Source organism: Procambarus clarkii, chromosome 48 (genome assembly GCF_040958095.1).
Source record: "Procambarus clarkii isolate CNS0578487 chromosome 48, FALCON_Pclarkii_2.0, whole genome shotgun sequence".
Lineage (NCBI taxonomy): Eukaryota > Metazoa > Arthropoda > Malacostraca > Decapoda > Cambaridae > Procambarus > Procambarus clarkii.
Genome location: NC_091197.1, coordinates 20,783,937 through 20,810,047, shown reverse-complemented (window position 1 = coordinate 20,810,047; position 26,111 = coordinate 20,783,937). Strand labels below are relative to the sequence as shown.

General features: G+C 46.4%; 4 protein-coding genes across 4 annotated transcripts in view; 1 reads left to right on the top strand and 3 right to left on the bottom strand.

Annotated features, from left to right (window-relative positions):
* Positions 1–170: 170 nt before the first annotated feature.
* On the top strand, positions 171–7,629 carry LOC138351147 (mucin-5AC-like). The gene is made up of 3 exons (XM_069302783.1): positions 171–2,174; positions 3,813–6,980; positions 7,102–7,629. The coding sequence occupies exons 1-3, from the start codon at positions 171–173 to the stop codon at positions 7,627–7,629; spliced, it is 5,700 nt and encodes a 1,899-aa protein (XP_069158884.1).
* A 604-nt stretch (positions 7,630–8,233) lies between these two features.
* Positions 8,234–13,446, bottom strand: LOC138351146 (keratin-associated protein 6-2-like). Its single transcript, XM_069302782.1, has 2 exons — positions 13,315–13,446; positions 8,234–8,752 (listed from the first exon to the last, which is right to left on the bottom strand). Exons 1-2 carry the CDS (start codon positions 13,444–13,446, stop codon positions 8,234–8,236), a joined length of 651 nt encoding a protein of 216 aa, XP_069158883.1.
* A 3,643-nt stretch (positions 13,447–17,089) lies between these two features.
* On the bottom strand, positions 17,090–18,007 carry LOC138351145 (streptococcal hemagglutinin-like). The gene has a single exon (XM_069302781.1). It carries the CDS (start codon positions 18,005–18,007, stop codon positions 17,090–17,092), a length of 918 nt encoding a protein of 305 aa, XP_069158882.1.
* Position 18,008: 1 nt separating this feature from the next.
* Positions 18,009–26,111, bottom strand: part of LOC138351144 (streptococcal hemagglutinin-like) — a 46,473-nt gene continuing 38,370 nt past the window's right edge. Inside the window, exon 2 of the mRNA XM_069302780.1 lies at positions 18,009–19,660. Coding sequence (XP_069158881.1) covers positions 18,009–19,660 — 1,652 coding nt within the window. The remainder of the gene's footprint in view (positions 19,661–26,111) is intronic.

Genomic DNA, 26,111 nt, shown 5'->3' with positions numbered 1-26,111 from the left:
TCTGTTGTGGTTGTAACTGTGCACTGTGTTAGATAATGTTGCAGTGGTCTGTTGTGGTTGTAACTGTGCACTGTGTTAGGTAATGTTGCAGTGGTCTGTTGTGGTTGTAACTGTGCACTGTGTTAGGTAATGTTCCAGTGGTCTGTCGGACATTTCTCCACAGTGGTGACATGAGACGGAGATGTTACCGGGTACAGACAACACACGACAGCACGGACACCACCCTTGTGAGGAGAAGAACGGACACCACTATATCTGTGACAGATGACACTATATCTGTGACAGATGACACTATATCTGTGACAGATGACACAGTATCTGTGACAGATGACACTATATCTGTGACAGATGACACTATATCTGTGACAGATGACACTATATCTCTGACAGATGATACTATATCTGTGACAGATGACACTATATCTGTGACAGATGACACTGTATCTGTGACAGATGACACTATATCTGTGACAGATGACACTATATCTGTGACAGATGACACTGTATCTGTGACAGATGACACTATATCTGTGACAGATGACACTGTATCTGTGACAGATGACACTATATCTGTGACAGATGACAATATATCTGTGACAGATGACACTATATCTGTGACAGATGACACTATATCTGTGACAGATGACACTATATCTCTGACAGATGACACTGTATCTGTGACAGATGACACTATATCTCTGACAGATGACACTATATCTGTGACAGATGACACTATATCTGTGACAGATGACACTGTATCTGTGACAGATGACACCATATCTGTGACAGATGACACTGTATCTGTGACAGATGACACTATATCTGTGACAGATGACACTATATCTGTGACAGATGACACTGTATCTGTGACAGATGACACTATATCTCTGACAGATGACACTATATCTGTGACAGATGACACTGTACCTGTGACAGATGACACTATATCTGTGACAGATGACACTGTACCTGTGACAGATGACACTATATCTGTGACAGATGACACTGTATCTGTGACAGATGACACTATATCTGTGACAGATGACACTGTATCTGTGACAGATGACACTATATCTCTGACAGATGACACTATATCTGTGACAGATGACACTATATCTGTGACAGATGACACTGTATCTGTGACAGATGACACCATATCTGTGACAGATGACACTGTATCTGTGACAGATGACACTATATCTGTGACAGATGACACTATATCTGTGACAGATGACACTGTATCTGTGACAGATGACACTATATCTCTGACAGATGACACTATATCTGTGACAGATGACACTGTACCTGTGACAGATGACACTATATCTGTGACAGATGACACTGTACCTGTGACAGATGACACTATATCTGTGACAGATGACACTGTATCTGTGACAGATGACACTATATCTGTGACAGATGACACTGTATCTGTGACAGATGACACTGTATCTGTGACAGATGACACTATATCTGTGACAGATGACACTATATCTGTGACAGATGACACTGTATCTGTGACAGATGACACCATATCTGTGACAGATGACACTGTATCTGTGACAGATGACACTATATCTGTGACAGATGACACTATATCTGTGACAGATGACACTATATCTGTGACAGATGACACTGTATCTGTGACAGATGACACTATATCTCTGACAGATGACACTATATCTGTGACAGATGACACTGTATCTGTGACAGATGACACCATATCTGTGACAGATGACACTGTATCTGTGACAGATGACACTATATCTGTGACAGATGACACTATATCTGTGACAGATGACACTATATCTGTGACAGATGACACTGTATCTGTGACAGATGACACTATATCTCTGACAGATGACACTGTATCTGTGACAGATGACACTATATCTCTGACAGATGACACTATATCTGTGACAGATGACACTGTATCTGTGACAGATGACACTATATCTGTGACAGATGACACTGTATCTGTGACAGATGACACTATATCTGTGACAGATGACACTGTATCTGTGACAGATGACACTATATCTGTGACAGATGACACTGTATCTGTGACAGATGACACTGTATCTGTGACAGATGACACTATATCTGTGACAGATGACACTATATCTCTGACAGATGACACTGTATCTGTGACAGATGACACTGTAACACCATATGTGGGTTTTTCACATACAGCGAGAGTTCATTGACACAGGATATCGGCGGTGCCAGGTTGTCGGCCCAAGGCAATTATAAAGTCACACCTTACGCGACATAATGTTCACAGGTTGAGCAGGGGTCAGGTCATGTGAGGTGACCTCGCTTCTGCTAAGCTGTTAATTACAGACGGGTTTCTGTTGTGTAATTTCCATCAAACGAGCCGCTGTCTAGGTGTGGTGGGAAGATCGCCTCTCTCTTGCAAGGCGGAGCTTAGCTCCCGGTTCCCCCATAAATACCTGTGGAACTGTACGTTTGAGACAGTGAGGAGAATAGCGACAGACAGATAGATCACTACTCGAGAGAGAGAGGTTCCAGCAGCCAGACCAGGCCTGTCTCTGGTCGGGTGGGGGACTGTCAGCCGTACCACCTCCCTCAGACACCTTGGTGAGTGAATTGTAAGGGTGACTATATTGCGTTTTCAACTTATACTTATATTTTCAGGGCCAGTCCTTACCCTGAGGTGCTTCCGGGGCTCAGCGTCCCCGCGGCCTGGTCGTCGACCAGGCCTCCTGAGGTCCAGTCACCCGTAGTTGCTTTCAGTTTCATGTGTGGTGACTCAAATTCTGAATTAATGTTGACATTTGAACATCAAGTGAAATGGTTGATTATGATACCCATAAAAGTAAATATATAATTGATTAATTTACTTTTAAATTGTCTTTAATTCTGATCCTAAGATATTGGATTTTGTATGATATATTGGAAGCTGGAGTGACTCTCATCTATACTTGCACATGATGATGACGTAAAATCCTTGACTATATGATTACATGCTCACAGTTCATACGGGATAACATCAGATTATATTGTTGTATAGACATGTTCCCTTCCTTGTCTTATAATTAAAAAATTAATGGATGGCGGCAACACTCTTCTACTCTACTCTTCTACTTTCCTACTTTACTTTCTAACACTTTCCTCCTTTCTGCCGCTTTCCTTCTCCTCCCATGTTCTCTCATTCAAAAACTTTCCCTTTCTCCTGGCCACTCTTCCCTTCCATCTCTCTACCTCCCTCACTCCCTATGAGTTTCCTTATTTCGTCCTTTAATTTCCGATACGTTACAACACAGTATGTGAGGGATGACACTACATGTATATGTCACAGATGCACTCCAATTCCTGCTTCCTGAGGATTGGCTAAAGCAAATAACATTCAGTCCATTAAATAAATAGACAAACAAATAAAGTAGCAAATAAAGAATTATGAACTAAAAATGTCACTGAACTTTTGAAGTACGGGGGGGGGGGGGGACGCAGATTGGCTTTCAAATCCCTTTGGGGACCAGGTTAGCTTTACTATCCCTACAGGGGCCACAGATTACCTTTCCCTCTGTAGCGTCTCTGTCCGTCTGGCGGTCCTGTTGCCTCTTGTCCTCAAGAGTCGCCTCCTTGTCTCTCCACTCTTTCTCGTCGTCCTTGTCCTGTGGAGGATCTTATCTGAACTCTGGCAGCCATCCCCACTGGCACTCTGGCTGCCATCACTACTGGCACTCTGGAGGCCATCCCCACTGGCACTCTGGCAGCCATTACCACTGGCACTCTGGCAGCCATCCCCACTGGCACTCTGGCAGCCATCCCCACTGGCACTTTGGCAGCCATCCCCCACTGGTACTCTGGCAGCCATCACTACTGGCACTCTGGCGGTCATCACCACTGGCACTCTGGCAGCCATCACTACTGGCACTCTGGCAGTCATCACCACTGGCACTCTGGCAGTCATCACCACTGGCACTCTGGCTACCATCACCACTGGCACTCTGGCTGCCATCACCACTGGCACTCTGGCTGCCATCACTACTGGCACTATGGCAGTCATCACTACTGGCACTCTGGCAGTCGTCACCACTGGCACTCTGGCTGCCATCACCACTGGCACTCTGGCAGCCATCACTACTGGCACTATGGCAGTCATCACCACTGGCACTCTAGCAGTCATCAACACTGGCACTCTGGCAGGCACAACCAATGGCACTCGGGCAGCCATCACCACTGGCACTCTGGCAGTCATCACCACTTACACTCTGGGAGCCATCACCACTGGCACTCTGGCATTAATAACCACTGGCACTCTGGAAGCCATCACCACTGGCACTCTGGCAGCCATCACCACTGGCACTCTGGCTGCCATCACCACTGGCACTCTGGCAACCATCACTACTGGCACTATGGCAGTCATCACCACTGGCACTCTAGCAGTCATCAACACTGGCACTCTGGCAGGCACAACCAATGGCACTCGGGCAGCCATCACCACTGGCACTCTGGCAGTCATCACCACTTACACTCTGGGAGCCATCACCACTGGCACTCTGGCATTAATAACCACTGGCACTCTGGAAGCCATCACCACTGGCACTCTGGCAGCCATCACCACTGGCACTCTGGCAGCCATCACCACTGGCACTCTGGCATTAATAACCACTGGCACTCTGGCAGCCATCACCACTGGCACTTTGGCAGCCCTCTCCACTGGCACTCTGGCAGCCATCACCACTGGCACTCTGGCAGCCATCCCCACTGGCACTCTGGCAGCCATCACCACTGGCACTCTGGCAGCCATCACCACTGGCACTCTGGCAGCCCTCTCCACTGGCACTCTGGTAGCCATCCCCACTGGCACTCTGGCAGCCATCACCACTGGCACTCTGGCAGCCCTCTCCACTGGCACTCTGGCAGCCATCACCACTGGCACTCTGGCAGCCATCCCCACTGGCACTCTGGCAGCCATCACCACTGGCACTCTGGCAGCCATCACTACTGGCACTCTGGCAGTCATCACCACTGGCACTCTGGCAGTCATCACCACTGGCACTCTGGCTACCATCACCACTGGCACTCTGGCTGCCATCACCACTGGCACTCTGGCTGCCATCACTACTGGCACTATGGCAGTCATCACTACTGGCACTCTGGCAGTCGTCACCACTGGCACTCTGGCTGCCATCACCACTGGCACTCTGGCAGCCATCACTACTGGCACTCTGGCAGCCATCACCACTGGCACTCTGGCAGCCATCACCACTGGCACTCTGGCAGCCCTCTCCACTGGCACTCTGGTAGCCATCCCCACTGGCACTCTGGCAGCCATCACCACTGGCACTCTGGCAGCCCTCTCCACTGGCACTCTGGCAGCCATCACCACTGGCACTCTGGCAGCCATCCCCACTGGCACTCTGGCAGCCATCACCACTGGCACTCTGGCAGCCATCACTACTGGCACTCTGGCAGTCATCACCACTGGCACTCTGGCAGTCATCACCACTGGCACTCTGGCTACCATCACCACTGGCACTCTGGCTGCCATCACCACTGGCACTCTGGCTGCCATCACTACTGGCACTATGGCAGTCATCACTACTGGCACTCTGGCAGTCGTCACCACTGGCACTCTGGCTGCCATCACCACTGGCACTCTGGCAGCCATCACTACTGGCACTATGGCAGTCATCACCACTGGCACTCTAGCAGTCATCAACACTGGCACTCTGGCAGGCACAACCAATGGCACTCGGGCAGCCATCACCACTGGCACTCTGGCAGTCATCACCACTTACACTCTGGGAGCCATCACCACTGGCACTCTGGCATTAATAACCACTGGCACTCTGGAAGCCATCACCACTGGCACTCTGGCAGCCATCACCACTGGCACTCTGGCTGCCATCACCACTGGCACTCTGGCAACCATCACTACTGGCACTATGGCAGTCATCACCACTGGCACTCTAGCAGTCATCAACACTGGCACTCTGGCAGGCACAACCAATGGCACTCGGGCAGCCATCACCACTGGCACTCTGGCAGTCATCACCACTTACACTCTGGGAGCCATCACCACTGGCACTCTGGCATTAATAACCACTGGCACTCTGGAAGCCATCACCACTGGCACTCTGGCAGCCATCACCACTGGCACTCTGGCAGCCATCACCACTGGCACTCTGGCATTAATAACCACTGGCACTCTGGCAGCCATCACCACTGGCACTTTGGCAGCCCTCTCCACTGGCACTCTGGCAGCCATCACCACTGGCACTCTGGCAGCCATCCCCACTGGCACTCTGGCAGCCATCACCACTGGCACTCTGGCAGCCATCACCACTGGCACTCTGGCAGCCCTCTCCACTGGCACTCTGGCAGCCATCCCCACTGGCACTCTGGCAGCCATCACCACTGGCACTCTGGCAGCCCTCTCCACTGGCACTCTGGCAGCCATCACCACTGGCACTCTGGCAGCCATCACCACTGGCACTCTGGCATTAATAACCACTGGCACTCTGGAAGCCATCACCGTTGGCACTCTAGTAGCCATCTCTACTGGCACTCTGGCACCCATTATCACTGGCACTCTGGCAGTCATCACCACTAGCACTCTGGCAGCCATCATCTCTGGCACTCTGGCAGCCATCCCCACTGGCACTCCGGCAGTCATCACCACTGGCACTCTGGCAGTCATCACCACTGGCACTCTGGCAGCTATCATCACTGGCACTCTGGCAGCTATCCCCACTGGCACTCCGGCAGTCATCACCACTGGCACTCTGGCAGCCATCATCAATGGCACTCTGGCAGTCATCATCAATGGCACTCTGGCAGTCATCATCAATGGCACTCTGGCAGTCATCATCAATGGCACTCTGACAGTCGTCATCAATGGCACTCTGGCAGTCATCTCCACTGGCACTCTGGCAGTCATCATCAATGGCACTCTGGCAGTCATCATCAATGGCACTCTGGCAGTCATCATCAATGGCACTCTGGCAGTCATCATCAATGGCACTCTGGCAGTCATCATCAATGGCACTCTGGCAGTCATCATCAATGGCACTCTGGCAGTCATCATCAATGGCACTCTGGCAGTCGTCACCACTGGCTCTCTGACAGCCATCCACACTGGCACTCATCACCACTGGCACTCTGGCAGCCATCACCACTGGCACTCTTGCAGCAATCACTACTGGCACTCTGGCAGCCATCACCACTGGCACTCTGGCAGCCATCACCACTGGCACTCTGGCAGCCATCACCACTTGCACTCTGGCAGCCATTACCACTGGCACTCTGGCAGTTATTACTATTGGCACTCTGGCAGCTATTATTGCTGGCACTCTGACAGCCATTACCACTGGCACTCTGGCAGTTATTACTATTGGCACTCTGGCAGCTATTACTACTGGCACTCTGGCAGCTATTATCTCTGGCACTCTTTCAGCCCTTACCACTGGAACTCTGGCAGCTATCACCGCTGGCTCATTGGCAGTCATCACTACTGGCACTCTGGCAGTCATCTCTACTGGCTCTTTGGCAGTCATCACTACTGGCACTCTGGCAGATATCCCTACTGGCACTCTGGCAGCCATCACCACTAGCACTCTGGCAGTCATTATCACTGGCACTCTGGCAGCCACATAACCACTGGCACTCTGGCAGTCATCACCACTGGCACTCTGGCAGCCATCACCACTGGCACTCTGGCAGCCATTCTCACTGGCACTCTGGCAGCCATCACCACTGGCACTCTGGCAGCAATCACCACTGGCACTCCAGCAGCCATCACCACTGGCACCATGGCAGCCATTCTCACTGGCACTCTGGCAGCCATCACCACTGGCACTCCGGCAGCCATCACCACTGGCACTCTGGCAGCCATCACCACTGGCACTCTGGCAGCCGTCACCACTGGCACCATGGCAGCCATTCTCACTGGCACTCTGGCAGCCATTCCCACTGGCACTCTGGCAGCCATTCCCACTGGCACTCTGGCAGCCATTACCACTGGCACTCTGGCAGCCATCACCACTGGCACTCTGGCAGCCATCACCACTGACACTCTGGCAGATATCGCCTTCTGGCACTCTGGCAGCCATCACCACTGACACTCTGGCAGCCATCACCACTGGCACTCTGGCAGCCATCCCCACTGGCACTCTGGCAGCTATCGCCACTGGCACTCCAGCAGTCATCACCACTGGCACTCTGGCAGCTATCACTACTGGCACTCTGGTAGCCATTCCTACTAGCTGGCACTCTGGCAGCTATCACCACTGGCACTCTTGCAGCCATCCCCACTGGCACTCTGGCAGCCATTCCCACTGGCACTCTGGCAGCAATAACCACTGGCACTCTGGCTGCCATTCCTACTGGCACTCTGGCAGCAGTAACCACTGGCACTCTGGCACCCATCACTACTGGCCCTTTGGCAGCCATCACCACTGGCACTCTGGCAGCTATCACCACTGGCACTCTGGCAGCCATCACCACTGGCACTCTTGCAGCCATCACTATTTGCTCTTTGTAAGCCATCACCACTGGCACTCTGGCAGCCATCACCACTGGCACTCTGGCAGCCATCACCACTGGCACTCTGGCAGCCATCACCACTGGCACTCTTGCAGCCATCACTATTTGCTCTTTGTAAGCCATCACCACCGGCACTCTGGCAGCCATCAAAACTGGCACTCTGGCAGCCATCACCTCTGGCACTCATGCAAGCATCGACCATGCAAATGTCAGGAGAAAAGAGAACTCTAACCACCTGCAACATTGCAACGGTGAGAGTGAATCTCGCTGAATATGTGGACGCTTTCTTTTTTGCCGAACTGAATGAGGTACTCACAAAAAGTTTCATCTAAGTTGCTTTTATGGACGCGGGGTTTACATTTTTTTAAGCGTTTTGCGACCTTTTCCGGCGACGATGTTTTTTATGTAGCCTGAACACAGGCAGCCTCGTCTGTGGTGAAATGTGTTTAATAGTATAAGCTGCTTCGAGGCTTTTATTTCCCTGCTGGCACTGACAACAGACCGCTGAGTGGAGAGGCAATTTTATACCTTACAATTCTTTGTTTACTAAGGTACATGCAAACTGGCAGTTCACGGACAAACAGTTCATTTTCCCAAGTTGTATTCTCCTTTAACTTATATCAGGACAGTGATAAGTCTCATTAGGTAGGATCCTCCATATCAGTGTTTTCCGATGATCCAGAACAGATAAGAACATACGAACGTGAGAACAAGGTAACTGCAGAAGGTCTATGGGCCCATACGAGGTAGCTCCTATTTATAACCACCCAATCCCACTCATATGCATGTCCAACCCACGTTCGAAACAATCGAGGGACCCCCCTCCACTGCGTTACGCGGTAATTGGTTCCACAAATCAACAACCCTGTTACCGAACCAGTATTTATCCAAGTTTCTCCTAAATCTAAACTTATCCAATTTATTCTCATTGTTTCTTGTTCTGTCTTGTGTTGATACTTTTAATACCCTAATAATATCCCCCTTGTTATGTACATTCATCCACTTGTAAGCCTATATCATGTCACTCCTAACTCTTCGCCTTTCGAAGGCGAAGTCTTAGGGGTACTTTCCTGACTCATCCAAAATGAGATGAGTCAGGAAAGAATGCGATTGTAGAATCCTACCGGTGGACCCGAACAGACTACATTTGGGATAGCGTTGAGGTCTCAGGAAGTGGACAAAATATTGGGAAAGCAAATGTTTGCGTTAAAACATTTGCTTTAAAGGAAGGAAGTGGATTAAGTGGGATGGTGGATTTGGATAAAATAGACAAAGATGATAAACAAGAACTATATCTAAAAGGTTAGGATATGAATAATATATTCAACAAATACATCCAAACACCATAAAGAAATAAACTATATCTGAAAGGTTAGGTTAAAGGTCAAAGATTAAGAACAAATTATACTCAACACAATGCATACATCAAGATCAAAAAGAGGTTAGGTTAAGGGATGAAAATAGGAACAATTATATCAAACATAACAACTACACTAAGGTCAAAAGACATTAGGTTAATGAGAGAATATATGAGAGAATATAAGCTAAGTAAAAGTTAGGTGGGGAGGATAGGTAGGTAATGGTAGATAAGTTATGATACGTTATATAGGTTAAGTTAGTTATGTACGGTGGTTAGGTGAGGATGGATTAGGTAGCTCAGATAGAGAAGAATAGATAAGTTGAACTAGGTAAGTTAAGTTAGGTTAGGTTATGTAAGTTATGTTAAGTTAGGTTAGGTTACGTTTAGTTAAGTTAGGTTGGGTTATATTATGTAACCTAAGTAGTAAGGTAAGGTTAGGTTAGGTTAGGTTATGTAAGTTAGGTTAGGTTAGATAAGTTAGGTTAGGTAAAGTAAGTTATGTTAAGTTGGGTAACTTATGTTAAGTTAGGTTAGATTAGTTAAGTTAGGTTAGGTTAGATAAGTTAGGTTAGGTAAAGTAAGTTATGTTAAGTTGGGTAACTTATGTTAAGTTAGGTTAGATTAGTTAAGTTAGGTTAGGTTATGTAAGTTACGTTAGATTAGGTTTGGCTAGGTTAGGTAAGTTAGGTTAGGCTAGATAAGTTAGGTTAGGTTATGTAAGTTAATTAAGTTAGGTTATGTAAGTTACGTTAGGTTAGGTTAGGTTAAATTATGTTATTTAAGTTAGTAAGGTAAGGTTAAGTTTGGTTAGGTTAGTTAAGTTAGGTTAGGTTATGTAAGTTAAGCTAGTGTTGGTAAGTTATATTAAGTTAGGTTAGGTTAGGTAAGTTATGTTAAGTTAGTAAGGTTAGGTAAGTTAAGTTTAGTTAAGTTACATTAGGTTATGTAAGTTTGATTAGGCAAGTTACATCAGGTAGGGGAGGAATAGGTTAGAATAAGTTAGGTTAGGTTAGGGTTAGGTTAGATAGGATGATGCATTGTTCTTCAGAGAACAGTTTTAAGATAAAGTTACTAAGAAAATATATTTTATCAGAAGTGTAAGTTTGATATGAAAAGCTGAACTAGTTACATTTGGGAGTGTTATTTAATGCCTGAAGATGTCTTAGAGAACAACTTTGATGTCTTAGAGAACAGCTTTGATGAGCGAAGGAGAGTTAGAGAACAATTTTGATGAACGAAGGAGAGTTAGAGAATAACTTTGATGACTGAGATTAACATTTGATGGCTCTGAGAAATAACTTTTGAAGACATGAGTAGTATTTTGACGTCTTTGAGAATCAATTTTGATGATATGAGTAGATTTGTTGACGTCATTGATTGCAATATTGATGTCTTTGATTTTTTTTTTTTAGATATATACAAGAGTTGTTACATTCTTATACAGTACGCGTAGCGTTTCGGGCAGGTCCCTGAAATACGATCCCCGCCTCGAAGAATCGTTTTTACAATCAAGTACCCATTTTACTGTTGCGTTAAACAGAGGCTACAGTTAAGGATTTGCACCCAGTAAATCCTCCCCGGCCAGGATACGAACCCATGACAAAGCGCTCGCGGAACGCCAGGCGAGTGTCTTACCACTACACCATGGAGACTAAGTCTTATGTCTTTGATATCTTTGAGTGCGTTATTGATGTGTTTGAGTGTGTCCTTGATGTCTCAAAGAGTGTCTTTGACTATTTTTAGTTGAGGGGGGAAGAATAATTTGAGTTAATAAAAGACAAGAAAATATGACGAAAGTGACTATTTTTAGTTGATTGACGAACACTTTAAGTTAAGAAACGACAAGAAAACATGATGAACATGGCTATTTCTTAGGAATAACTTTTTAAACAGGTGGAGTAGTGGATTCCCAGACACTTCACACAGTGCATTGAGTAAGTCGTAGGTGACGCCATCTTCACCAGGTGCTGTACTTTTACCCATTTTCATAGCACTCCTTACTCCCTGGGATGTGATTGGTTCCCCATATTCGTCATCACTAGACAGTGCTCTTGTTGTCCTAATTCTTCTGTCATCATGTCGCAGGAGCTGTTCCTTGCTGATTTCTGGAGGGAGGGAGGAGGAGGATGCTGCATCACTCCACTTGTGAAATAGTTCCTCGGCCTTACCCTGGGGGTCTTTGTGAGCCGCAGGCCGGGCTCTGCCCCCCTTTAGCTATCAGAATTTTTGTCCACACTTGTCTTGCAGATGTTTCCCGTCCAATAGAGCTAGTAAACTCAAGCCACTGTCTTTCCCTCTCTTTAATCTTCTCTTCCCTGGCTACTTGACACACAGTTTTAAACAACTCTTGGTTACTGTCAGTGGGATGTCTCCGGTACTCTCTACTCATGCCTCTTACATTTGCGTTAAGCATCTTTATATAATCGTTCTCATACCATTTTATTTTCTTCCTCTGAGGGTTACTTCGCCCAGTCGTGCGGCGCGGAACTCGGAGACAGTGCTCAATTTGGTAATTAAGGTCATCAACAAATGTGTCAATGTCTTCTGGGATTTGGTATTCCGTGAACCAGTCACTCATCCTGTTTATGAAGTGTGGCCTCATATCTGGTCCGAGTGATAACTTTTTCTTTTATTTGTCTCTTTCCTTCTCTTGCTCATGTCGACGGTGGTAATCAGTGCCCAATGGTCACTACATAAACTGTGCACAATGTGTGTACTGGCATCCGTGTCCTGTGCATTCAGCAGGAGAGCATAGTCTAATCTTCCTCCTCTGAGGTGAGTTGGCTGTTCATCACCCAGGACTCTAAGGTTTTCACTTCCCCAGACAAAGAGTGACAGTTTCCGTCCATTGACATTGGGCTGATGACAGTTGGCACCAAAGTGTGGGTGTCTGGCATTCAGGTCACCGACCAGCAGGGTTATTTTGAGGTTATCTTGAGATGATTTCGGGGCTTTTAGTGTCCCCGTGGCCCGGTCCTCGACCAGGCCTCCACCCCCAGGAAGCAGCCCGTGACAGCTGACTAACACCCAGGTACCTATTTTACTGCTAGGTAACAGGGGCATAGGGTGAAAGAAACTCTGCCCATTGTTTCTCGCCGGCGCCTGGGATTGAACCCAGGACCACAGGATCACAAGTCTAGCGTGCTGTCCGCTCGGCCGACCGGCTCCTTAAGGGTAGGTTCTTCATTAACAAACTCAGGCAGTGTGTCAAGGTCAAGTTTACTCTGTGGCACATATAGGTTGATTATATGTAGAGCATTATTGTTTAAGTGAAGGGTTACTCCCAATGATTCAAACTCATCCCCCATGTGCAGGTCATCAATAATCTGTGCGGGAATGTTGTTATTTACAAAAGTGATGAGACCCCGTTTTCTTTCCCCAGAGGGCAGAGAGAACTTGCGATAACCGCTGAACCTTGGGTTGAAGTCATCACCTACCAGCGTCTTCTGTAGCACTATGACGTCAGTTTGGTGTTCACGAGCGTATTGTATGATGTCATTAATTCTATTGCGAACGCCATCGCAGTTCCATTGCAGTATAGTGAGACTTTCTTCACCGTGGTTATCCATCGTGGAGGTGTTGGCCATCAGATGTGCTGTGTGCGGTGTTGTTGCTGGTGAGAGTGTGTGTACTGGCGGTGTTGTACCACCGTCATGTGCTGGTGATTTTTTATCACGTGGGTAATCATTGCATTGGAAGCAATGATTACCCACGTGATAAAAAATCACCCACTCATGCAAGAACTAATGAGCAAGCAAAATAAACTTGAGAATACCCTATGTACAATCCAGAAGACCCAGGAGGACATACTTCACATTCTGCAGGGCCTGAACTTGTTCCAGACGATTTAAGCAGGTTGCAACTTGGTACATGAGGATGCAACACGAGCCACGGCACATAGCAGCAGATTCAGTGCTATCGCTGCCCCAGTGAACACATCAACACCAGTGAACGCAACACCTCTAGTGAATACCTCAACACCAGTGAACACATCAACACCAGTGAACACATCAACACCAGTGAATGCAACATCTCTAGTGAACACATCAACACCAGTGAACACACCACCACCAGTGAACACAACACCACCAACAGCATAGTTAAGTTAACTCAAATGAGATGTTTTTATGATGTAATAAGTCCAAAGACTACTGCATTTAAGAATAATTCCCAACAGAATGGCTGGTGAATTTATAGTACTATGTGGCAATGATATCACGTTTTCAATTGACGGAAAATTCCACTACAAGCTACATTTTCTATGGGTAACTTGTGTATACAACACAGCAACAATATTATCTGCCTATTGTATGTAATATTATTAAATGGCGTCGGGTTTTCCGACAAATGGTCATTTTTTTTTTACAAATTTCGGTCTTACACTCTTTAATAAACTTCTATGATTATATGAACTCTGAAATATTTTCATAAAACTGAACTCTAAAAAATTTTGAATTTCCTCCATAAGAACTCTTTAAGAACGTATGAGTGATTTTTTGGTCTGAATTTTCCCCAAAAGAACTCTTTAACTCTAAATGAGTGAGCTTCCAAAAAAAAAAAAAAATTAACTGAAGAGTTTATTCTCAGTAAGACGGGAGCGGACTTTGCCCCTGATTTTTTCTATTAGAAATTTCTATGAACTCTGAAATTATTTTCAATTTCTGCTATAAGAAACCTTAAACTCCAAATCAGAAACTGGAAAATTTATAAGGAAACCCGACGGCGTATCAACGAAATTTTGACCTGGAAACCTTGGCAGCGCAGCAACGAATTTTGACCTAGAAACCCTGGCAGCGTAAATGCGAATTTAAAAAAAAATTGTGTTTAAGCTGCCATCCCTCCTACTATTCCTAAGCTAGGAAATAGATATATCATAATACATACGTATTTCTGGCATAACACATCAGGCATATAAATGTATACAAGGTACATAAGAATATATGAAGTATGTTATATACAGTAATGTATAGAATTTAAAAACAGATACATATAATCATATATTTAAGAAACAGTAGGTTAGGCTACACTGCCTATTTTATACTAAGGTATGATGACATCATACACCAGCCATACTTGGTGTATGTGGGGTCATAGCAGATGGATAGTAACTACCGGTGTACACCTTTTTTGTGGAACAGGTGGTAGGTGATATTTTTGTATGGCATATATGTGGTGGGTAGCTGAGGACCTTAACAAATTTAAAAACACTAAATTGATTGACACATTGATTTATTATTATGTATCCTGATTGATACTGATTCCTCATCCACCAAGTGATTGTTGTGGTACCACCATCCTGGTTAAAGATCACAGTGCACCATATACGACCCAACAAGCAGAACATTAATCATAGTGGACCACTACCGCAGCGAGGAACTAGAGCTTTCTGATATCACTGAAATCCAACCAAAACCTTACCTACCCTAACCTAACTTACATGAATTGTAATAACTCCCAAACATAATTCCATTCACAAAATTATTTTCATAAATAATAAACTAGACACATTGTGCAGAACAACAAACAGCTGACACCAGTACCACAGCACACTAACTTTGTCATCATGCGTCACATGATGTTATTGTCGTCATTTTCGTAACACAAATGGTGACCTCGACACTATCCAGGTCTTGCCTTATGAACACTGGTGTGCCGCTGGGAGTGAAACCCCTCGTGCTGTCATCGGGAGGAGAACACCATGCAAATTTTACCTAATACCAAATAAGTGTGAGAGAGACAGACAGACAGACAGACAGACACACACACACACACATCTCAAGATAACCCCCACACACACACACACACACACACACACACACACACACACACACACACACACACACACACACACACACACACACACACACGGACAGAGAGAGAGAGAGAGAGAGAGAGAGAGAGAGAGAGAGAGAGAGAGAGAGAGAGAGAGAGAGAGAGAGAGAGAGAGAGAGAGAGAGAGAGAGAGAGAGAGAGAGAGAGAGAGAGAGACTTAAAGCTGTTCCATTATAAAAATCACAGAACTCTCAGAATTAAATATTACTTTCAATTCAACTTTCGGAACTGCATAAATAAGTCAGTAATTTTTTTTCATTCATCCTACAAACTGCTTCTTAATTAACTTATTCACAATTTGGAGAGTTAAATATAATTTGTCCTTTCCCACTGTATATTGTTTAATGTCAAAATTTAGCAACGAGCGAATTGTTTTGCATTTTTGTCTTGACTTAACAACTTGCTGGATAGTGACGCACTGTTGTTGACGCAGACTGTTGGTGATGCAGACTGTTAGTGACGCAGACTGTTAGTGATGCAGACTGTTGGTGACGCAGACTGTTGGTGACGCAGACTGTTGGTGACGCAGACTGTTGGTGATGCAGACTGTTGGTGACGCAGACTGTTGGTGATGCAGACTGTTGTTGACGCAGACTGTTGGTGACGCAGACTGTTAGTGATGCAGACTGTTGGTGACGCAGACTGTTGGTGACGCAGACTGTTGGTGACGCAGACTGTTGTTGACGCAGACTGTTGGTGATGCAGACTGTTAGTAACGCAGACTGTTGGTGACGCAGACTGTTAGTGACGCAGATTGTTGGTGACGCACTGTTGTTGACGCAGACTGTTGGTGATGCAGACTGTTAGTGACGCAGACTGTTGGTGACGCAGACTGTTAGTGATGCAGACTGTTGGTGATGCAGACTGTTAGTGACGCAGACTGTTGGTGATGCAGACTGTTGGTGACGCAGACTGTTGGTGACGCAGACTGTTGGTGACGCAGACTGTTAGTGATGCAGACTGTTGGTGACGCAGACTGTTAGTGATGCAGACTGTTGGTAACGCAGACTGTTGGTGATGCAGACTGTTAGTGATGCAGACTGTTGGTGACGCAGACTGTTAGTGATGCAGACTGTTGGTGACGCAGACTGTTGGTGACGCAGACTGTTGGTGATGCAGAATGTTGGTGATGCAGACTGTTGGTGACGCAGGCTGTTGGTGACGCAGACTGTTGGCGATGCAGACTGTTGGTGATGCAGGCTGTTGGTGACGCAGACTGTTGGTGACGCAGACTGTTGGTGACGCAGATTGTTGGTGATGCAGACTGTTAGTGACGCAGAATGTATGGTGAAGCAGACTGTTGGTGACGCAGACTGTTGGTGACGCAGACTGTTGGTGACGCAGACTGTTGGTGACGCAGATTGTTGGTGATGCAGACTGTTAGTGACGCAGAATGTATGGTGAAGCAGACTGTTGGTGAAGCAGACTGTTGGTGACGCAGACTGTTGGTGACTCCGACTGTTGGTGACACAGACTGTTGGTGACGCAGACTGTTGGTGACGCAGACTGTTGGTGACTCCGACTGTTGGTGACGCAGATTGTTGGTGACGCAGACTGTTGGTGACGCAGACTGTATGGTGATGCAGACTGTTGGTGACGCAGACTGTATGGTGACGCAGACTGTATGGTGACGCAGACTGTTGGTGACGCAGACTGTATGGTGACGCAGACTGTATGGTGACGCAAACTGTATGGTGACGCAGACAGTATGGTGATGCAGACTGTTGGTGACGCAGACTGTATGGTGACGCAGACTGTATGGTGACGCAGACTGTTAGTGACGCAGACTGTTGGTGACGCAGACTGTATGGTGACGCAGACTGTATGGTGACGCAGACTGTTGGTGACGCAGACTATGATGACGCAGACTGTTGGTGACGCAGACTTGGTGACGCAGACTGTTGGTGACGCAGACTGTTGGTGACGCAGACTGTTGGTGATGCAGACTGCTGGTGACGCAGACTGTTGGTGACGCAGACTGTTGGTGATGCAGATTGTTGGTGACGCAGGCTGTTGGTGACGCAGACTGTTGGTGACGCAGGCTGTTGGTGACGCAGGCTGTTGGTGACGCAGACTGTTGGTGACGCAGGCTGTTGGTGACGCAGACTGTTGGTGACGCAGGCTGTTGGTGACGCAGGCTGTTGGTGACGCAGACTGTTGGTGATGCAGACTGTTGGTGACGCAGACTGTATGGTGACGCAGACTGTTGGTGACGCAGACTGTTGGTGATGCAGACTGCTGGTGACGCAGACTGTTGGTGACACAGACTGTTGGTGACGCAGACTGTTGGTGACGCATATTATACGGTGACGCAGACTGTTGGTGACGCAGACTGTTGGTGACGCAGACTGTTGGTGATGCAGATTGTTGGTGACGCAGACTGTTGGTGACGCAGACTGTTGGTGACGCAGACTGTTGGTGACGCAGACTGTTGGTGACGCAGATTGTTGGTGACGCAGACTGTTGGTGACGCAGACTGTTGGTGACGCAGACTGTTGGTGACGCAGACTGTTGGTGACGCAGACTGTTGGTGACGCAGACTGTTGGTGACGCAGACTGTTGGTGATGCAGATTGTTGGTGACGCAGACTGTTGGTGACGTAGACTGTTGGTGACGCAGACTGTTGGTGATGCAGACTGTTGGTGATGCAGACTGTTGGTGACGCAAACTGTTGGTGACACAGACTGTTGGTGACGCAGATTATACGGTGACGCAGACTGTTGGTGACGCAGACTGTTGGTGACGCAGACTGTATGGTGACGCAGACTGTATGGTGACGCAGACTGTTGGTGACGCAGACTGTTGGTGACGCAGACTGTATGGTGACGCAGACTGTTGGTGACGCTGACTGTATGGTGACGCTGACTGTTGGTGACGCAGACTGTATGGGACGCAGACTGTTGGTGACGCAGACTGTTGGTGACGCAGACTGTTGGTGACGGAGAGTGTTGGTGACGCAGACTGTTGGTGACGCAGACTGTTGGTGACACAGACTGTTGGTGACGCAGACTGTTGGTGACGCAGACTGTTGGTGACGCAGACTGTATGGTGACGCAGACTGTATGGTGACGCAGACTGTTGGTGACGCAGACTGTTGGTGACGCAGACTGTTGGTGACGCAGACTGTTGGTGACGGAGACTGTTGGTGACGCAGACTGTTTGTGACGCAGACTGTTGGGGACGCAGACTGTTGGTGACGCAGACTGTTGGTGACGGAGACTGTTGGTGATGCAGACTGCTGGTGACGCAGACTGTATGGTGACGCAGACTGTTGATGACGCAGACTGTTGGTGACGCAGACTGTTGGTGACGCAGACTGTTGGTGACGCAGACTGTATGGTGACGCAGACTGTATGGTGACGCAGACTGTTGGTGACGCAGACTGTTGGTGACGCAGACTGTATTGTGACGCAGACTGTTGGAGATGCAGACTGTTTGTGACGCAGACTGTTGGGGACGCAGACTGTTGTTGACGCAGACTGTTGGTGACGGAGACTGTTGGTGACGCAGACTGCTGGTGACGCAGACTGTATGGTGACGCAGACTGTTGATGACGCAGACTGTTTGTGACGCAGACTGTTGGTGACGCAGACTGTTGGTGACGCAGACTGTGTGGTGACGCAGACTGTTGGTGATGCAGACTGTTGGTGACGCAGACTGTTGGTGATGCAGACTGTTGGTGATGCAGACTGCTGGTGACGCAGACTGTATGGTGACGCAGACTGTTTGTGACGCAGACTGTTGGTGACGCAGACTGTATGGTGACCCAGACTGTTGGTGACGCAGACTGTTGGTGACGCAGACTGTTGGTGACGCAGACTCTATGGTGACGCAGACTGCATGATGACGCAGACTGTATGGTGATGTAGACTCTATGGGACGCAGACTGCTGGTGACGCAAACTGTTGGTGACGCAGACTGTAGATGACGCAGACTGTACGGGGGCGCAGACTGTACGGTGACGCAGATTTTTATGGTGACCAAATGGTTTGGTGAATGTGCGTGTAGGTGGTGGGGGGGGGGGGGACGGGGAGAGGTGAGACGCAGGGATCAGTTTACTGTTACCTGGAGACTGAGTCCTTCCAGCTTGTACTGCCTTGCTTCTAGTCGCTCCACCACAGCAAGAGACAAGCACTCACTCGAGCACTAGTATCAACCCCTACCTACAGCCTCACAGAATACTTGGAGATAATGTTCACCAGGACATCGGTGGACCTACCTTTGAAAGCCCGTCACTTGGATCTTCTTTGGAAATCAAATTCATATTAAAAAATTATTCGTAAACGTTTGTATTTTCATAGTTGGGGTGGCTGTCCCTTGGTTAATATCTCCATTTGTGTATTAGACTGCCTCTCTCTTGAAACTCTCTAATCTGTCCCACTCTTTTTCTGGGGAAGATTATCAGCAATTGTAACACACTTATACATTTCTCATCGCACTAGGCAAGCAGAGATAAGAAAGGAAAAATATTGCATAAATATAAAACATTTAATAAACAACATGTAAAAAATGCAGTTAGCAGCTTCATACAAACTCAAAACTCCTCTGAGTGCGAGACCCAAATACTAATACAAATATAATCTTCGGACAATCGCCTCGCAGTTTTGATAAATATTTATCAAGTTTAATTAACACAATTATACTGATAATGATGACTCACCTCCCGTTCATTGCGTCTGGCATGCACATACTCACAAACCTAAGCAGAACAATAGACACAATGAAATAATAATAATAACTAATCATGATCAATATAACAGATCAATAATAAATGTGTCAATTCATATTTAAATCCTCAGTATGACTTTTTATATATAATCAGATTCGAAGCATAAATTTGCTGCTCGCAGTGATCCAGCTCGTCTTCCTAAGGTTTCCCAATGTCAAGAAAACAGTCAATTTATGGGGGCTTATTAAGGGAAATTGAGTCGCATTGAAGAGGTTCCAAGTACTTGCAGAGAGAGTCTATCCAGAATCACAATGGGGATTCAGAGCTGGCAGGTCCACCATCGACATGGTCTTTTCCGTCAGACAACTGCAGGAGAACTGCAGGGAACAGAAGCAGCCACTCTTCGTAGCCTTCATAGATCTGACGAAGGCCTTCGACCTCGTCAGCAGGGATACCTTACCTTGAGGTGCTTCCGGGGCTTAGCGTCTCCGCGGCCCGGTCGTCGACCAGGCCTCCTGATCAACCTCCTGGTTGATCAGGCTGGACTGATCAACCAGGCTGTTGGACGCGGCTGCTCGCAGCCTGACGTATGAGTCACAGCCTGGTTGATCAGGTATCCTTTGGAGGTGCTTATCCAGTTCTCTCTTGAACACTGTGAGGGGATTGCCAGTTATGCCCCTTATGTGTGGCGGAAGCGTGTTGAACAGTCTCGAGCCTCTGATGTTGATAGAGTTCTCTCTCAGCGTACCTGTTGCACCTCTGCTTTTCAACGGGGGTATTCTGCACATCCTGCCATGTCTTCTTGTCTCATGTGATGTTATTTCTGTGTGCAGGTTTGGGACCAGCCCCTTTAATATTTTCCACGTGTAAATTATTATGTATCTCTCCCGCCTGCGCTCAAGGGAGTACAGATTTAGGCTCTTTAGTCGGTCCCAATAGTTTAGATGTTTTACTGAGTTGATTCTAGCAGTAAAGGATCCCTGCACGCTCTCCAGGTCCGCAATTTCTCCAGCTTTGAAAGGGGCTGTCATTGTGCAGCAGTACTCCACTCTAGAGAGCACAAGCGTTTTGAAAAGTATCATCATCGGTATAGCATCTCTAGTGTAAAAAGTTCTTGTTATCCAACCTGTCATTTTTCTTGCAGTTGTGACGGATACTTTATTGTGTTCTTTAAAGGTAAGGTCTTCCGACATGAGTACACCCAGATCCTTTACATTGCCTTTTCCTTCTATGTTATGATTTGCCTGAGTTTTGTATGTGGTTTCCGGTTTTATATTTTAATTTTTTTCCATTGCGCATGAGCTGGAACTTATCTTCGTTAAACACCATAATATTTTCTGTAGCCCATAGAAAGACCTGATCTACATCTGACTGGAGGTTTGCGTGTCCTCTATGTTGCCTACTCTCATGAAGATCCTAGTGTCATCTGCAAAGGATGATACAGTGCTATAGGTTGTGTTCTTGTCTATGTCCGATATGAGGATGAGAAAAAGTACTGGAGCAAGCACAGTACCCTGGGGGACTGAGCTCTTCACAGTTGATGGGCTGGATTTTATTTTGTTGACTATTACACATTGGGTTCTGTTGGTCAGGAAATTGTAGATCCATCTGCCTATTTTTTTCCGGTAATTCTTTTTGAACGCATTTTATGTGCAATAACACCATGGTCACATTTATCAAAAGCTTTTGCGAAATTTGTGTAAATTACATCAGCGTTTAGTTTGTCTTCCATAGCATCTAATGCCATATCATAGTGGTCCAGCAACTGCGACAGGCAAGAGCGCCCTGTTCTGAGACCATGTAGTCCGGGGTTATGGAGATGCTGTGATTCCATGTATTTTGTGATCTTACTTCTTAGCACTCTCTCAAAAATTTTTATGATGTGCGATGTTAGTGCTATCGGTCTGTAATTTTTTGCCTCTGCCTTATTTCCTCCTTTATGAAGTGGTGCTATCTCTGCTGTTTTTAGTATATCAGGAATAACGCCAGTATCTAGGCTTTGTCTCCACAGAATGTGGAGGGCCTGCGATAGTGGTTTTTTACAGTTCTTGATGAATATCGAGTTCCAAGAATCAGGGCCTGGGGCAGAGTGCATAGGCATACTGTTTATGGCTTCTTCAAAATCCAGTGGGGATAGGGTGACGTCTGATATATGATTTGATGTTGGTATCATATCCATGAAAAATTCATTTGGGTTATCAATCTTTAGTGCGTTTAATGGCTCGCTGAAAACAGAGTCGTACTGCTTCCTCAGTAGCTCGCTCATTTCTTTGTTGTCATCGGTGAAAGTTCCATCTCCCTTTCGCAGGGGCCCGATACTAGATGTGGTTTTTTATCTTGATTTTGCATAGGAGAAAAAATATTTCGGATTTCTCTCTATTTCACTGATGGCCTTTTGCTCTCTTTGCCTCTCCTGGGTTTTGTATGATTCGTGTAGCTTGAGTTCAATTGTTTCTATTTCTCTACCTAACCTTCTTCGCCGTTCTTGAAATAGGGTGCGACTTTCAATGGGATAGGGTGGGATGGCCTGTTCAAGATCCTCCCCAAGATCGGATGCCCACCCAGGCTCCTCAGCATCATCAGATCTTTCCATGAGAACATGAGGGGCACCGTGGTCTTAGATGGCCTAACATCAGACGCCTTTGACATCCGAAGTGGAGTAAAGTAGGGTTGCGTACTGGCTCCAACCCTATTCGGGATTTTCTTCGCAGTTATGCTGCGGCACGCCTTCGGATCTGCCACGGAAGGCATTTACCTCCGGACCAGGTTGTATGGAAAGCTCTTTAACCTCGCCAGGCTGAGAGCCAAGACGAAGGTTCGGCTGAGGTGTCTGCGCGACTTCCATTTTGCCGACGACGCAGCAGTCACTGCCCACTCAGCTGAAGACCTCCAACGGCTCATAACCCGCTTCAGCGAGGCCTCTCAGGCTTTCGGACTCACCATCAGTCTGAAGAAAACACAAGTCATGGGGCAAGGAGTGGACTCCCCACCTGACATCGGCATCTCCGATTCCAAACTGGAAGTCGTTCACGACTTCGTGTACCTGGGCTCCACAATCTCTGACTCCCTCTCTCTTGATACGGAGCTAAACAAACGCATCGGTAAGGCATCTACTACCATGTTCAGACTGACAAAGAGAGTGTGGGCCAACAATAGGCTAACTGAGTATACTAAGATTCAGGTTTACAGAGCCTGTGTCCTGAGCACTCTCCTTTATGGCAGTGAGTCTTGGACACTCCGCGCCCGTCAGGAAAGACAGCTGAATGCCTACCACATGCGCTGCCTTCGACACATCTTGGACATCACCTGGCAGGACAAGGTGACAAACAACAACGTCCTGGGAGAGGAAGAATCACCAGCATGTACACAATGCTGAAACAGAGACGAATGCGCTGGTTCGGACACGTGGTGCGAATGGGCGACGGCAGAATCCCCAAGGATCTCCTGTACGGAGAGCTGATGCAGGGAAAGCGTCCAACAGGCAAGCCCCAGCTACGGTACAAAGACGTATGCAAGAGGGACCTGAAAGCCATGGACGTCGATCTAGCTATATGGGAGACACAGGCTGCAGACCGTTTAGCCTGGAGGCAGTCTGTTCAAAGAGGTCTCTCCAAGTTCGAGGAGTCACTTGCCAAGGAATCGGAGGCAAAGAGACAGAGAAGGAAAGCCGGTAGCCAGGAAGACAGACCAGAATCGGACTTCGTTTGTGCTCGGTGTGGGATGGACTGCCACTCTCGGATTGGCCTCATCAGTCACACCAGACGCTGCACCAGGATTGACAACTAGGGCGCAACTCCATAGTCTCCCGAGACTGAAGGATGCCTACTATTAAGGGAAATTAAACGTTATTTAATTTTGTTCAATCTTTATTTGCTAGTTGCATATGAAACGCGCTGCAACTGATCCAAGTTTTAGCATCGCAGCCTAAATAGAAATGGAGAAAAAAATAAAAACCTATTATTCAACAAATTTTCAAAGCTTTTCAAAATGTCTGGACAAACACAAGTATCAACTAAAATCATTTCTATGACACTCAGCTATCATTTCATCATATAATAAAGGATTTCTATAAGCAATTTAAAAAAAATTGTTTAGTGCAATAATAAAAATTTTCAAAGTTCCCCCCAGAAATATGCAACAAACTGATGTTTATAAATATTTATAAAATTAATAAATGGGCATAGGAATAAAGTGTCTTATTAAACCTTACATATAATGTGTAATTTTTATGTAAATTGATTAATAAATGAAAGAGTCCAGGTACCATTAAGTTGTATATTATTTACTTGAGTAAAATAAGTTTAAAGTTTGGCCGCCAGTGGGTGAGGTTGAGGTCAACTGATTTCTTTCAAAATTGGCACCCTTGCAGAGCAAGGCAAAGGTACGAAAGATAAGGTGTCATAAAGGAGATAGTAATAGGAATAAGAACAAAAGTAACTGCAGAAGGCCTATTGGCCCATACGAGGCAGCTCCTATTTATACTCACTCAATAAGAAGGGAGGTTAGCAATAGGAATAAGAAAGGGATATTAATAGGAATAGGCAAGGGATCATAAGAGAAAACAAGGAAAACTTAAAAAAATAGAAGGATAGAGAAAGATAAATGGAAGGGTAAGCTTCATGCTAGGTCACGTTTGTTAGACGACGAAACGTCGTCGTCCCATCATTTTCTAGTGTGTGGTTTGGTCAACAATGAGTGTATTATTTATGCATAAGAAGATATTTTCTACATTATTACGACAAAAATTACGTTTAGAATGTATACGTATGGCGCAATACCCTTCCGGGCACCCGAGCCGTGGGTCACCGGATTCTGTACAATTGCGGCTGCAAATTTACCATATTACGTAAGTTTTCATCATAAAAATAATAGGTTTGCACCACGGTGTTGCCACAATTACGTAGTATTTTTACAAATATTTCGGTATTTTACGATTTTTCCGTATTTTTCCCTTAATAAGCTCCTCTTAAAGTGTCATAGATATATGTATTAATTATTTTTTTAGAATAGTTCATTTATTGTGCACCCCTTACCCATCCTGTGGGTGGTAGAGGACCCCCCCCCCATACCCATCCTGTTTCTTTTTCGCATCTGTTTAAGTGCACTGGATTTAGTCTTGTTTTAATTACATTATCTTGGTGGCAGATGTAGTGCATTCAGTGTTCACTAGTGTGTTTCATTCTTCAACTGCTTTTCCAATAATTGTAGTCGCTGTGGAATTTGCATCTAATGTACCTGCTGTCATTGAATCAATGTTGAGGTTGATGCGCAGGGCTTCAGTTGTTTCACTTTCCAGTAAGTAATGCAATAATGGCGCCTCTGCATCTGTTCCGCAGTTCTGACATTCTTTAACTATTGGGTTTATTACTTCCCAGCAGCACTTGTAACCAAGTCTGAGTCTGTGTATGGCTACTGCAATGTCTCTGGATATCTTTTTGCCAGGCTTGAAAGAGTAGTACCCCAGTGACTTGTTCGCACCACATCGCAGTGGATCTAGGCTACTTTGACTCTGTGGCGCCTTTTGATGGTTATGGGTATTTCCTTCTTGATTTGTTCCTTAATCTGTGAAAAACTTGGAGGTATTTTAACTTGTACAACTGATAGAGCAGTGGCAGGTTTTGCTAGTGAGTCTGCTTTTTCATTACCATCTATGCCAATGTGACTTGGTATCCAATTTAGGATGAATGATAGCCCTAAATTGTGGGCTTCTTTTCCTATATGTAGGATTTCTGT

Bases quoted from the DNA above. Each gene is read 5' to 3' on its own strand.
- LOC138351146 (XM_069302782.1), bottom strand. From the start codon at position 13,446: ATGGATAACCACGGTGAAGAAAGTCTCACTATACTGCAATGGAACTGC. The intron at 8,753-13,314 runs GTAGGTGATGAC...GCAATGTTGCAG, and splicing joins TAGTGCTACAGAAGACGCTG to GTGGTTAGAGTTCTCTTTTC.
- LOC138351147 (XM_069302783.1), top strand. From the start codon at position 171: ATGAGACGGAGATGTTACCGGGTACAGACAACACACGACAGCACGGAC. The intron at 2,175-3,812 runs GTGGGTTTTTCA...GCACTTTGGCAG, and splicing joins ATGACACTGTAACACCATAT to CCATCCCCCACTGGTACTCT. The intron at 6,981-7,101 runs GTCATCATCAAT...GCTCTCTGACAG, and splicing joins TCATCAATGGCACTCTGGCA to CCATCCACACTGGCACTCAT.
- LOC138351145 (XM_069302781.1), bottom strand. From the start codon at position 18,007: ATGCGTCACCAACAGTCTGCGTCACCAACAGTCTGTGTCACCAACAGT.